This window comes from Diceros bicornis, chromosome 15, assembly GCF_020826845.1.
Source record: "Diceros bicornis minor isolate mBicDic1 chromosome 15, mDicBic1.mat.cur, whole genome shotgun sequence".
Lineage (NCBI taxonomy): Eukaryota > Metazoa > Chordata > Mammalia > Perissodactyla > Rhinocerotidae > Diceros > Diceros bicornis.
In genome coordinates this window covers 12263777-12276148 of record NC_080754.1, presented here as the reverse complement: position 1 = coordinate 12276148, position 12372 = coordinate 12263777, and the positions used below count along the sequence as shown (strand labels likewise).

General features: G+C 42.0%; 1 protein-coding gene across 1 annotated transcript in view; it reads left to right on the top strand.

The window, feature by feature from the left end:
- Nucleotides 1-518: 518 nt before the first annotated feature.
- Nucleotides 519-12372, top strand: part of MORC1 (MORC family CW-type zinc finger 1) — a 162797-nt gene continuing 150943 nt past the window's right edge. The window contains exons 1-4 of the mRNA XM_058556516.1: nucleotides 519-587; nucleotides 4471-4649; nucleotides 7764-7817; nucleotides 11473-11507. Coding sequence (XP_058412499.1) covers nucleotides 519-587; nucleotides 4471-4649; nucleotides 7764-7817; nucleotides 11473-11507 — 337 coding nt within the window. The remainder of the gene's footprint in view (nucleotides 588-4470; nucleotides 4650-7763; nucleotides 7818-11472; nucleotides 11508-12372) is intronic.

The following is a 12372-nucleotide window of genomic DNA, read 5'->3' as shown; positions in this document are numbered from 1 at the left end:
TTCCTGTCTGCCCCACTTTGCACCCCACACTCTAAACATGATGAGTTACTTGCTGAATGTCCATGCAGTCACACTTTCCCTTTTTTCAACTGAGCACTCTGCCTAGAATGACAGTCCCAATTCTGTTCACCTAACAAACATAAGCTCATCTTTCAAGGCACTGTTCAAGTGTCATCGCTTCCTTGAAATCTTTTCTAACCCACTTCCCTCCATGGAGTCTGGACTTCTCTCAGAGAACCTGTAACACCGTAATGCACTAATTGGTGCCTTAAAAGTCCATCAATGTTGTAGAAACCGTATATTGTCTCCCTTCGTCTCCATGACCCCTTTCCCTAATCTCTTCAGGTAGAGGGGTTGGGAAATTAGAAACTATACTTACACACTTGACCAGCGAGGCTCTGGATGTGAGATTGTTTGGTTTTTTCTGTTTTGCTGCTGCCATGCAGGCCATGGGATGTGAGTATGTAGAGGCAAGGGCTGGCCTCAGCACTCCCGGATATGGAAACCATCCTCGCAGGATGTCTCCACTGGAGACAGTGGAGGCAGTGGCATCAGCAGACTGCTGCCCTCTGTTCCGCAGCGTCATGGTGTGAGGCTCAATTCAATTGTCCATTGGCAGGCCCCTGCTTTCAGCCCTTCTATCCTGTCTAGGGGTTTTGTAAATATCCATTTCCCTGTATTATACGCCTTTGTGTCAAGGTACCTGGAATGGTTTCTGTTTCCTATATTGACACCTTATACAGTCAACCTCTATTAAACTGTAACCCCTTGAAGGCAGAAACAAGATATGTTTATTTTTGTATTCTTGGAACCTACCATAGACCTGGCTTTCACCAAATAAATGACACATTCACTGGATGAACCAATAATGGCTCCAAATTATGTGTCACACTAAACATAAACTTCACTCTGACACTCCAACTCCTCTGTAATGCTCTCCTGCCTTATCTGGCCAACTTTGTCTCTTCCTGTGCCTCAGTCTAATGATTCTAGTTATTATATTCTGTACTCATACATATATCTTGCCTCTTCCTCTATCTCTTTGTTCTGATGGCTGCTCTTGTCTGCAGTATCTTCCTTCCTCTCAACACACATTTACCACATCTGGCAAGAAAAGGCTTATAAATCATAGTCCGTAACAAATAATCTTTGGCTGATGCCCAATGATGGAAAGAAAGTATGCTTCTGATGCTTTCTGGAATTACGCTTTGTCTCTCTCTATTGGTTAGAAATTGGCTACAAGTAAAAGAAAACCCAATTACAATTACTCAAACTAATAAAGATTAATTTTAAGTTTTGTTTCATAATGAAAAATCTGGAGGTGAATGACTGCTAGCTTTGGTTTAGTAGTTTAAGAGTGTTTGGAGGCCGGCCCTGTGGCTTAGCGGTTAAGTGCGCATGCTCCGCTACTGGCGGCCGGGGTTTGGATCCTGGGCGTGCACCAACGCACCGCTTCTCCGGCCATGCTGAGGCGGCGTCCCACATACAGCAACGAGAAGGATGTGCAACTACGATGTACAACTATCTACTGGGGCTTTGGGGAGAAAAAAAAAGGAGGAGGATTGGCAATAGATGTTAGCTCAGAGCCGGTCTTCCTCAGCAAAAAGAGGAGGATTAGCATGGATGTCAGCTCAGGGCTGATCGTCCTCAAAAAAAAAAAAAAAAAAAGAGTGTTTGGGACAGCTTCATGCGATTCTCTTGACCTTTCCCTCATGGATGCAAAATCCAGGTATTGTGCATGTATTCAAGGCAGAGACAAGAAAGAGGAAGACAGAGCCCTGTCCATGCCTTTTACCAGGAGAGAAGAAGGCTTCCTAGAAACACCACTTAGCACACTTCTACCTCTCTCTTATTTATGAGGACTGAGTCAGATGGCCACTCCTCACTACAGGGAAGTCTACGAAAGCAAGTCTTCAGCTTTGAGAGTAGAAAGAGGAAAGGTGGGAAAATGGCTAGCAGGGTAGCCAAGTCAAAGTGACTACCATATTTTCTAACTCAGTTAACACCATCATTATTGTTTGGGCAAGCTCTAGGCCTCATGTTTTCCAGTCTCCAGAGGTGCTTACCACAGTGCTATGTACCTGGAGTATAAAGACTGCCAGTGGCATGGATAACTGACAAGTGATGTAATGAAAACCCCACCACGTCTAACATGGAGTAGATTGGAAGAGATGAAAACACCAACCAGGTTCAGTCATGCACAAAAGCAGGAAAACGAGCAACAGGAGTGTGAGTTGCTTTCAGAGACATTTCACCATTATCAATGAAGGGTCACTGTCCTCTTTCAACATTATCAACTTAATAGCATTTGCTTTCTGTGTCTATTAGAATATGCCAGTGTCACTCCTTAATTATAGTTCTTAGGAAATGGTATACCATTGTGCATTGTTGGTAGGTATAAGTACCCATTTCTTATGTTTATAAAGTCTGTCTTGAGTTTAACCACGTTTGTGAAGAGTAATGAAACGTTGGTTCATAAAAAGTTATTTAAATGAAAAGGAGACAGTGCAGCTTGAAAGACTTGAGCCCTCGTTTGTGACCAGTACATGAGTGTGGCAAGACTGAAATGTTAAGTTAGGAAGAGCTTAAGAGTCTCTTGTCCCAAATTGACTCTCCTTAAAATCAGGATCGACCATAAGATGAGCAGATGGTGTTCTCATTTTAAATTTTCCCTTCCTGCTATTGCCCCAGTATTTTTATCATGAAATGAAGTTAAAGTGAATCTTAAGGCAGGGCTGGGGGAGGTGGCTAAGACAAGGAATCCCAAAAGTAACCTTGAAGAGGAACAAGATTTGCCTTTACAACCAGAGGGTGGCCAAGCAGAGCTGAAATGGGGAAGGGGAAAAGGGTTTTGGTGGACTGTGTGCAATGACTCTTAGGTCCCTTTTTTAGCACCATCTAACAGATCTCCCTGTGTGCTTGTCATCCAGAGCAGCCAGGACTATCTCATGCTTTGGGGCTGGCCACTTACTGTCGGAGGGCTCTGCTCGGATTATTAGAAGAGCTTCTGTGATAATCACACCCTTCCCTCTGGTAGACATTAGATATTACAGCCTTTACCAATTACAGGCCAGTGGCTCCGCTGCCCTCCCAATAGTAAAGTGCTTTGAGATAGAAGCTGGGGCAGTAAAGCAAATCCAGGAGAGGCTCATCAAGCTTTTCTTGCCCATAAAATGAAAATAAAATATCATATTTGTGAAATTCTATGGAAGGAAAAATTGGAAAGATAGCTTAAATTGCTTAGTAAAGAGAATTCTGCTATCAAAACACCACCACATCAGCCTCTGTTAAAACAAAAATGCAATCAGGAAAATTACTTGAAATGTCTATGTTTACTTCCAGTTTTCAAATTAGAATAGAGCATCATGTTCCTTTGGGTTGTCATTCAAATTCTCTCTTCCTTTCCTGATTCCTATAAATATAGTAGCTGATAAACTCCTTTCCTTAGAAGTAGAATGACTATCCCAAAACTGACAAGTTTTTTTTTCTTTTCTGAGAGGCTTATCGCTTGTATGACACCCGGAAATCACAAACACATCCAGTTCAAGTTCTTTATTCAAGAGGTGCTCATTTCTGATTTTAAAACTATCGTGTAAAATCTCTGCTGAGAACTACTGAACTATCTTAGTTTGCAAGTCACACAGCCTGAGATTGTATGAGTTTGAGCACTTCTCAGAGGTCAACTAGGTCATCAACTAATTTCTCATCCCAACCAGGACCTTTCCATACAGCATCCTTGACAAATCCTGTTTCAGCTTTGGTTGTGGTGACTTGGTACTCAGTGCTTTGTAACTAAATTGGGACAGCTGGTGTACACAGCCCTTTCTTATATTTATCACTGCCCCCACCACCACCACGTCCCAGTTCTATCTTTTGGAACAATACAGAATGTCTATTCCTTCAGCCCTGTCAGCACCTTAAAGAGTTGAATGTCAGTTGACAGATGAAAAAGATTCTCACAGAACGCAAGCCTCCACATTACAGCAAAGTCCAAAGTTCGTTCTCATTGCCTCTAGTTCTTCCTTCCTTTCTCTGTCTGGCTGATTTCTTTTCTCCTTTCTTTTCTTCAACTGGAGAAAATAGGATTAACCCAAGAGATACCGGAAGGTAGGGGCTGGGGTTAGAACACCAAACGCCCGTACCTCCTTGCTGTGTAACAAACCGCACACGTAAAGGGGAACTACCCATTTTCCTTCCCCACACTTCCGTCCTCGTGACCGAGATTCTCCACAATCTTTGAGTGTGTGTGTGTAATCATTTCTGGTCAAATTCTGACAGCTTTGGGCACCATTTCCCAGATGGGGAACGATAGGAACAACTGTCTAGGAAGGGTATACAAATCTCAATTCGGGAGGAGAAGCCTAGCTCAGATGCCTCCTTCTCCAAGTCTGGAAACAAGACCCGCAATACCCCTATCCTGCCTACACCCGGGCCTGCAGTGCAGGTTGAGCTTCTCAATGCGGCCGCCAGGGGGCCCGCGTGTTCGCCGAGCGCCTGTGCGCGTGGGCGTGGGTGGGCGTGGGCGAGCAGCTGCGGGGCGGGTCGTCTGTGTCTCCTCGGGCCGCGCGGGTCGCGTGCGAGGACATGGGCGACAAGTACGCTAGTCTGCGAAGGGCCCAGCTGCATCTGGATTTCATCCACGCCAACTCGTGAGTGCCCGGGCAGACCCAGGGACGGGGAGGGTCGCCACACAGAGTTTGGTCCATCTCCTAGGGAAATACCCAATTTTAAAACAAATGAACTTGGCATCATTGATTTATGGAAATATTATTTATGTATTTATTTAAAGTTGTTTATGCTTTTTAAAAAAAAGAATGGAAAAATGATAAAGATACATATTCTAGACCAGACTAAACCCTTCTGGTGTTCTGTTTACACCAAGTGTTAGGAAGGCCCCACATTTAACGTTCAACAAAACTTTGTGGCCAGCAGAACCCTAATTCTACCAGCCTTGCCCGTCTCTAGTCATTTCTCTGCCCAACACACTGACGTTTTAAAGATTAAAGTTCCCCTCCAGAGAGTAATTTGTATTTATTGATTCTAGCCCCTGTGGCCTCCTGAGTCTTTCCAAAAATGTAATCTGTCTGAGGGTAGAATTCTCACATTTTAGTCATTACTAGGGCACTCTTGCTTCTCTGTCCTGCCCAGACCTCTTGGTTGCTCATTAGGAGTTATTTCAAATACTCAGACTGCAGAGGCAGGTGACAGAGGTTTTCTGTTCCATCTGTCATGTCCAACACAGCAAAGCATAGCAGTGAGTTCTAGATAATGCACAGTGGTATGTGGGTTTTTTGGAATCTTTTAGTAATTTGAATTTGCTAAAAGTACCAATTGATATAAGGGATGCACCCAGATTTGAAACCACAGAAACGGAAGTGTAAAGAAAGCCGGGGAAGGCCAGCCTTGCTGTGTGGGACAAACTGTAAGTTTTACAGAAAACAAGGTAAAACAGGCGATATGCAGCAGATAGTTTTTCTCTATCATGGAGAAAGATTTCAAGCTGGAGAGGTTGGGACAAGTAGGTAAAAGTTAACTGAGGTGGAAGACAAATGAAGAAACAGCCATTTTGAGTGAGTTTAATAAAAATTATAAGCGGAGTGCTAGAAGGACTGTGAATTTTATGTCAGGAAACTTCCTCAGCCTCAATTTTTTATAGTTTCTGCAACTGTTGCACCCCAGCTTCCTCCTCCTCCAAACAACCTTGAGGTCCCCCCTGCCTGCACCCCATTATCAGTTGGTGGTCTGGTAACTTAGTAACAAAAGTGGCAGCCACATGAAGCAACAGCAACAAAATCAGATACTAATTGGCATCTTCTCAGCTCCCTCAGCTAGATTTTTGTTTGCGAGTGCCCTCGGTAAACACAGGAGTGATTTTTTATTTCTCCCTTGCTTCACCCCCACATCCAATCCGTCATGAACTCCTCTTCATGCTGTCTCTTGCTATGTCTCAGATTCATCCATTTCTCTTCATCTCTACTGCCAATGACTTTAGTCCAAACTGCTGCCATCGCCCTTCTGGACTCTTCCACACAGCCTCTAAACTGCGTTCTCTGCTTCCTGTTCTTGCTCCGCTATGGCCCATTTTCCTGAAAGCTGCCAGAGTGAGCTTTTTAAAAAGTAAACCAGATATGTCACTCTTCCTGAAACATGACAGTGGTTTCCAGTTGCATGTAGACCACGTACGGACTCCTAACTGTGGAGTCGCCACATCTCAACCTGATCTCCCCATTTTACCACGGCCAGAGCAGCCTGGCCTCCTTGGCTCTTTTCTGCTCCAAGGTCTTTGCCCCTCCTGCTCTTGCCGGACAGTTTCCACACTGGCTCTGCAAGGGACTGAGATCGCCTCATCCTTCAGAGCTCAGTGTAAATGTCTTCCACGAGGAGAGGCTCTCCCTGACCGCCATGCCCCTCCTCAGCGGCTACTGTTCCCCATCATCCTTCCTCATAGCACCTAATCACAGCCTGTCATGTCATCTCTATGTGTTTGTTTACTTGTGTATTTTCCATATGCCCCACTGCCTTGAGCCCCAAGAGGGTAAAGACCACGTCTGTCTACACTGGCCCATGACAGGCAGTCAGTAAAAATCTCTCAAAAGATATAGTACAGAGACGTATATGGCCTTTTCTGTGTATGTCAGAATGATTGCAATTGCTTTCCTGAAGGATTGTTTATATATTGAATTTTTGTATATTGAATCCTGTGTTTTAAATTCACTGGAAAGGCTTGTGGTTTAAAGTGGTGCTTTTGTAAAGCATGTCTCCTTCTCTTTTGCCCTATTTTAGATTTTTATATACTGGCTTTCTTTTGAGTGAAGAACATTTTTTTGTTACAATAGTATTTAGGAGATTAAAATTCCATAAGGAATGGATTTATGTATTATTTTTTAAAATTGTGAGTTTTAAGCTAACATATAATCCTGTGGCCTGAGGTGTCTGGAGTCTCTGAGATACAGCACATGATCTTTCCTCTTGTACAAACGAGCAGACATTTTTTGATCAATGGGTCTCTCTTGCTTCTGCTACATGGTTACTAAATATAAAAAGAGACTTACATACTGAATCTGCCCTCAATGCTGTGATAAAGTTGCTGATTGAAATATCCACATCAGGAAATGAAAAGCAAGTGTAGGACACTGAAGGCAGCCTGCTTTCACCCACAGAAGAACGGTCAGCCTTTAGCGTGTAAATAGTGATGGTTTCTGGTGTGTTCTGTTGCCTGGAACCCAGCACTGGGGGGTACAGGAGAGAGTGACCGCAGGTAATCTGTGAGGTTATCTGTGAGGTGAAAAGATTCCACAGAAAAAACAAGATTAGTGGAGCAAACAGGGGTCCCCTGCCATCCTGTGCCTGCAGATGGCGCCTGATGGCCTTTTAGTGGACCGGGGTTTTGATCAGTATTTTTCAGAAATAGTTTGGCCTTAAGTAATGCAATTTTAATGAAAAATTCTCTGAAAAAAGTTGAATGAATGCTTATAAAGCAATTTAAAAACATCAAAATTTGCTCTAACTACAGTAAGGTCCCTGAAGTCTTTGTTTTGTTAGGAGTAGACGGGATATTTTGGCAATCACGTTCTAGCCCTGGCTTTGTAGTGGAACACATCCACTTTAGAACCTTGACCGTGCCGAGAAAGTTGTTTCTAGAATAACTCTTAATTGATTATCTGTCTAGAACTAGAGAACATTTGTTTGCCAAGTGACTTGAACCTTTTACACTGAGTACAGAGTTGGTTTAACTTTTGGTTTTCCCTCTGTTTCTTCTTCAGCACCACTCACAGCTTCCTTTTTGGGGCTCTGGCTGAACTGCTGGACAATGCGAGGTAAGGCTTGGCTGGGAACAGAGATTATCGTGGGAACTTTGTGTCATAAAGCAAGCCTAGCTATATTTAAAGATGAAAAGATAATGTCATTTTTTTCCCACCTGGAATGTTTCGTGACTTGATTTTCTATACAATCAAGGTGTTATAGGAAAAAGAACACGTGAGAGGAAGAATTATTCATCTTTATTTAGTTTATATTTATGACCAAATTGAACTGCAGGTAAATTGGATGTCTGATTTTGTCTTAGTAACCGTGGAATAGCAGTTATTCATTTGGATGTTTTTTTGAGTTATATATCAATTTATATACTGTGTTTTGAGACTTTAGATTTGGGTTTGGGCATTTCTTGAAGTCTGCGCCGAATCCAGTTGCATAGTTAGGGAGAATATAGCTAACTGTTGTTGATTTCTTACTGTGTATCAGACCCTGTTCTAAGCATTTTATATACAGGTATTAACTCATTCATCTTTACAACAACACTTTGAGGTGGGAGTTATTATCCCATTTCTACAGATGTGGAAACTGATGCATGGAGAGGTGAGATGACTTATTAAGGTCATAAAATTGATATTTGGCAGTGCTAGAACTCAAATTCGGGCTGTTGGGCTACAGAACTCGCCCATGCCATTTTACTGTCTCGGACAAGGTTACTGATGTTTAAGGAAACTTCTTGAACAATTTAAAACCCACTCAATTGTGTATTTGTGGCGGCTTGTGTGGGAGTCACTTTTTCAGCTGGTTGAATATGGCATTTGATTTCTTTTATATTCGTATTTCCCTATAACAGAAGATTTTACCTACTTTTCCTGCAGAAAGCAAAGTCCACCCAGGAAGTAGTACATGATTGTTCGTATGTGATCGTCAGTAGGGAGACCTAAATCCTCTGGCACTGATTGATGACTGTATTTCAGCGTTCCTCATTTTCCCCCATTTTTGGCCTTAGAAGGGAGATGACTGAGTGTGACCACAGGGTCAGGTCAGTTCACTAGCCCCAGAACTTCCTGCAGAGCAGCGCCCAGCACTAAATGACAAGTCACTGGCTCCTCCTTATAGGAAACTCTCTCTCTGCAGAGCTGATGGAATCACAGTTATCACAGAAAGGGAGGGAAAAGGAGTAAAAGAATAAAGTTGGTTGGTCAGGAGAGCCATGAACTCAACTTAGAAGGAGCTGACAGGGCTGGGGCCAGGACACGTGGATGGTCATGGTTAGTCTCTACAGGAGGTCAGGGTTGCTTCTATTTGCTTCTGCTCAGAGCTCTGAAGCAGGGCTCCTCGTGTATCCATTCGTCCTTCCTCCTGCTGAATGTCCCTTCTCAGCAACCTGACATCTGTAACTCTGTAAGAACACAGGTGCCTATTTTGCCAACTGTCTTTTCTCCTCCGAAGTTATTTCACTCTTTCATACAACAAAGGAGGGCAGATAAAATCAGAATGTAGAAGAAATAAAACAATGGGAACAGTTCATGTAGTGGAAGGTGAGTGGGTGATTGGCGAAGACTGTCTCCAGACTCAGGGCGTGAGAGCAGTGTGATCAGTAACGCAGTTCTTAGGGCAGCGTTGGTGAGCTGGCAGCTCCCTGGCCACGTCCAGCCTGTCTCGTGTTTGTTTGACTCATGGTGAAAGTTTGCCCAGTGTTCATAAAGAAAAGGAAGAAAAGAAGGAATCGTTTGTAAGGTTTAAGAAACAGGAGGTGCCACATAAATATCTGGATCTTCTACTTTTTTTTTAAAGATTGGAAGTAGCAGTTCGAGGCCACGTTGCTCCATGGGATCAGGTGCTGGAGGTGAGAAGCAGGTGCCCTCTTGGGACCAGCCTGTGCCTTCAGCCTTGCTATCCCACTGTTCCCCACTGCCCACCTGAACTCCTCAGTTCTGTCTTCAGTGGACTTGAGTTTGCCGCCACTGCTTAGATGCTAGTGTTTGACATCAAATGAAGCTGTTTAATGGACTTACTCAAGATGCTCAGTTAGTCTCATGAAGAAGGTCTTTGTAAAGTCCTTGTGTTATTCTAAGAAGTTGTTTTATATCGCTGTGTTCAAGATCTTGATAGTTTCCTGTAGTTGTCAAAGTCAGAACTAGAAGATGTTAAAAGAGTGCGACAGAGCAAGGAGGAAAAATGTTACAGTATAGGAGGGGCTGGTTGGAGGCCTCTTCCTAATGCAGCAGCTGTTGTGAGAGAAAGTACCTGGGCCGGAGTACAAAGCTTATTCTAAAATGTCTTAATATCCTGTAAAGGTGAATGGTTGTTCTGTGCCCTATCCCATGGAGATTCTGTATGAAGAAACTGTTTCTTTGAAAACTTCCATTTCAGTACAGTGGCATTTATTGAACACCTATTGTGTACATAATACTTTGTATAATATATAGTAATTATATAGTGGAGATAATGATACCTACATGTCATGAGATTATAGTAAAGATTAGAAGAGAAGGTTCAAAAATACTTCATTCACTGCTTACTTGACACCCAGAAAATGCTCAAGAAGTGGCAGTGGTAACCCCAGAATTGCTACACAGGAGGAGCTTAGAAGTAGCACTTGGCTGGAGGAAGGAGCTAAGGGACTAAATTTGAAACTAGGCTTGTAGAACAAGTTCAGCGTACCTTCTCAGATTTATTTGGGGTAGTTTTGGCTTGGGACTGATGGAAGTTTTGAGGGAGACTCAGATTTCCCCATCAGAGTACCACCGGTTGTTATTATTCTGAGCTTTCTTTTACACTCTTGCCCTCAACATACCCTCTTCTGTGTCAGCTAAGATCTCATTCTTCACTGTCTTCCTCCTTCCTCTCACACCCCTGGTATTGAACACAGGATCTTCTGGCTCTTTCTCCTTTCCTTTTTCAATTTTTACTTGAAAAATAATTTTTAAAAATATAGAAATAACATTTGTGAATTGTAGAAAACTGAGAAAATAAGAAAAAAAGAAAAGTAATCAGTAATCTCATCACATAGAGTGGGGGTCAGCTACTTCTCTATAAAAGACCGGATAGGAAATATTTTCACCTTTGCGGGCCATGTGTTCTCTGTTGAAACTACTCAACTCTGCCGTTGTATTCTGAAGGCAGCCATAGACAATATGTAAATGAATGGGCATGATCATGTTCCAATAAAACTTTATTTAGAAAAACAGTTGGTGGGCCACATTTGGCCCATGGGCCATAGTTTGCCAACCTTTGACCTAGAGAAACATTTTGATTTCTTTCCTTACAGATATGCACGTGTATACCATATATGTTCTTAAAAATGTGATCATGCAGTACATATTACTTAGTAATTTGCTTTTTCTTTTCATTTTTGTTTGAACTATATCATGAAAATCTTTCTATGACCTCTGGATTATTTTCCAACCAGTTTTTATTTTACTATTCATATCCATTTTGTTGAGCTTTTTGCGAACTGCCATTAAATTCCACCTCTTCTTTTAAATTTCTAAGTTTCAGGCTTTGTAATATTCTCAAATTGTGAGTGATCATAGGTCTTATGTATAAATGCAGAGTGAAACATTTTAGTAATTGTTTTTGAAGCCATTTAAATGGATTTCTCTATTGTTTGCTATCTGACAATAGGTTGTACCTCACATAAGCTATTCAGATTGATGTAATTTTTTTAAAGCGTAATTTAATATTGAAGCAATGATATTTTTGTATTGTTTCCAGAGATGCAGGGGCTGCAAGACTTGATGTGTTTTCAGGTGAGCAGATTTGCTTTCTTCTTTTTTTTTTCTTCTAATAAGAAAGCCTGTAGTTACTTTGCTTTTATTTTGTTTGATGAAATCAAACCACATTCTATAGATTTTTAATGTAATCTAAATGCTTTGTGAGTACAGTGTCCCTGTGGGAGCCAGGTTGAGAAAAGTACACTCTGAGAGTGACATTGTTCACTCGTCAGAGGACCCATTTACAAAATTAGCTCTTCCAGGGTTTTGTGAAAGCGTCAGAGTGATTTGTCTACCATGAGAAAACCGTTTTATTTTAAAAAGCATATTAACTTAATGGTTATTCATAATTAAGTATGCATCATTCTCAACTTATCGCAGTTTTAAAATGTGTAAGTGAGTGTGCAGGATGAATGTTTGAGGGCTGTGAAATTCAAACCAAATACGTTTTCTTCATTGACTTCATTTTTAGTCACCAATTATTTATTGCATTTATTAGTTCATTTCATTAGAATACGATGCAAGTGAAGTTAGGTTCTGTGATCCAGTCCTGTAGTTAACACCACCTAGAGAAACACCTGCGGTGTTAAAACTGATCCCCAACCCCGATTCTGTCAGCTCTCTTGTAAGTATTGGCTGTTGGTCGCCAGAGAGAGGATATGGTCCCTGATGTAAATCCATGTCTGTGTTTATAAAGCAACTCAGTTCAATTCAGTTTTGTAAATGTGTAAGATCCTGTGCTGGGGGGTGCTTCTGGTTCATGAGGGAGAGAGACATGGACGTCTTGAGATATCTGAGGAAAAACAATAAATGACACGCTTTTCACCTTTGTACTCTCCAGGTTCCCAAGAGTTTGAGAAATAAAACAAGAGAGTCTTTATTGCTGATAAATGCTGGGTCG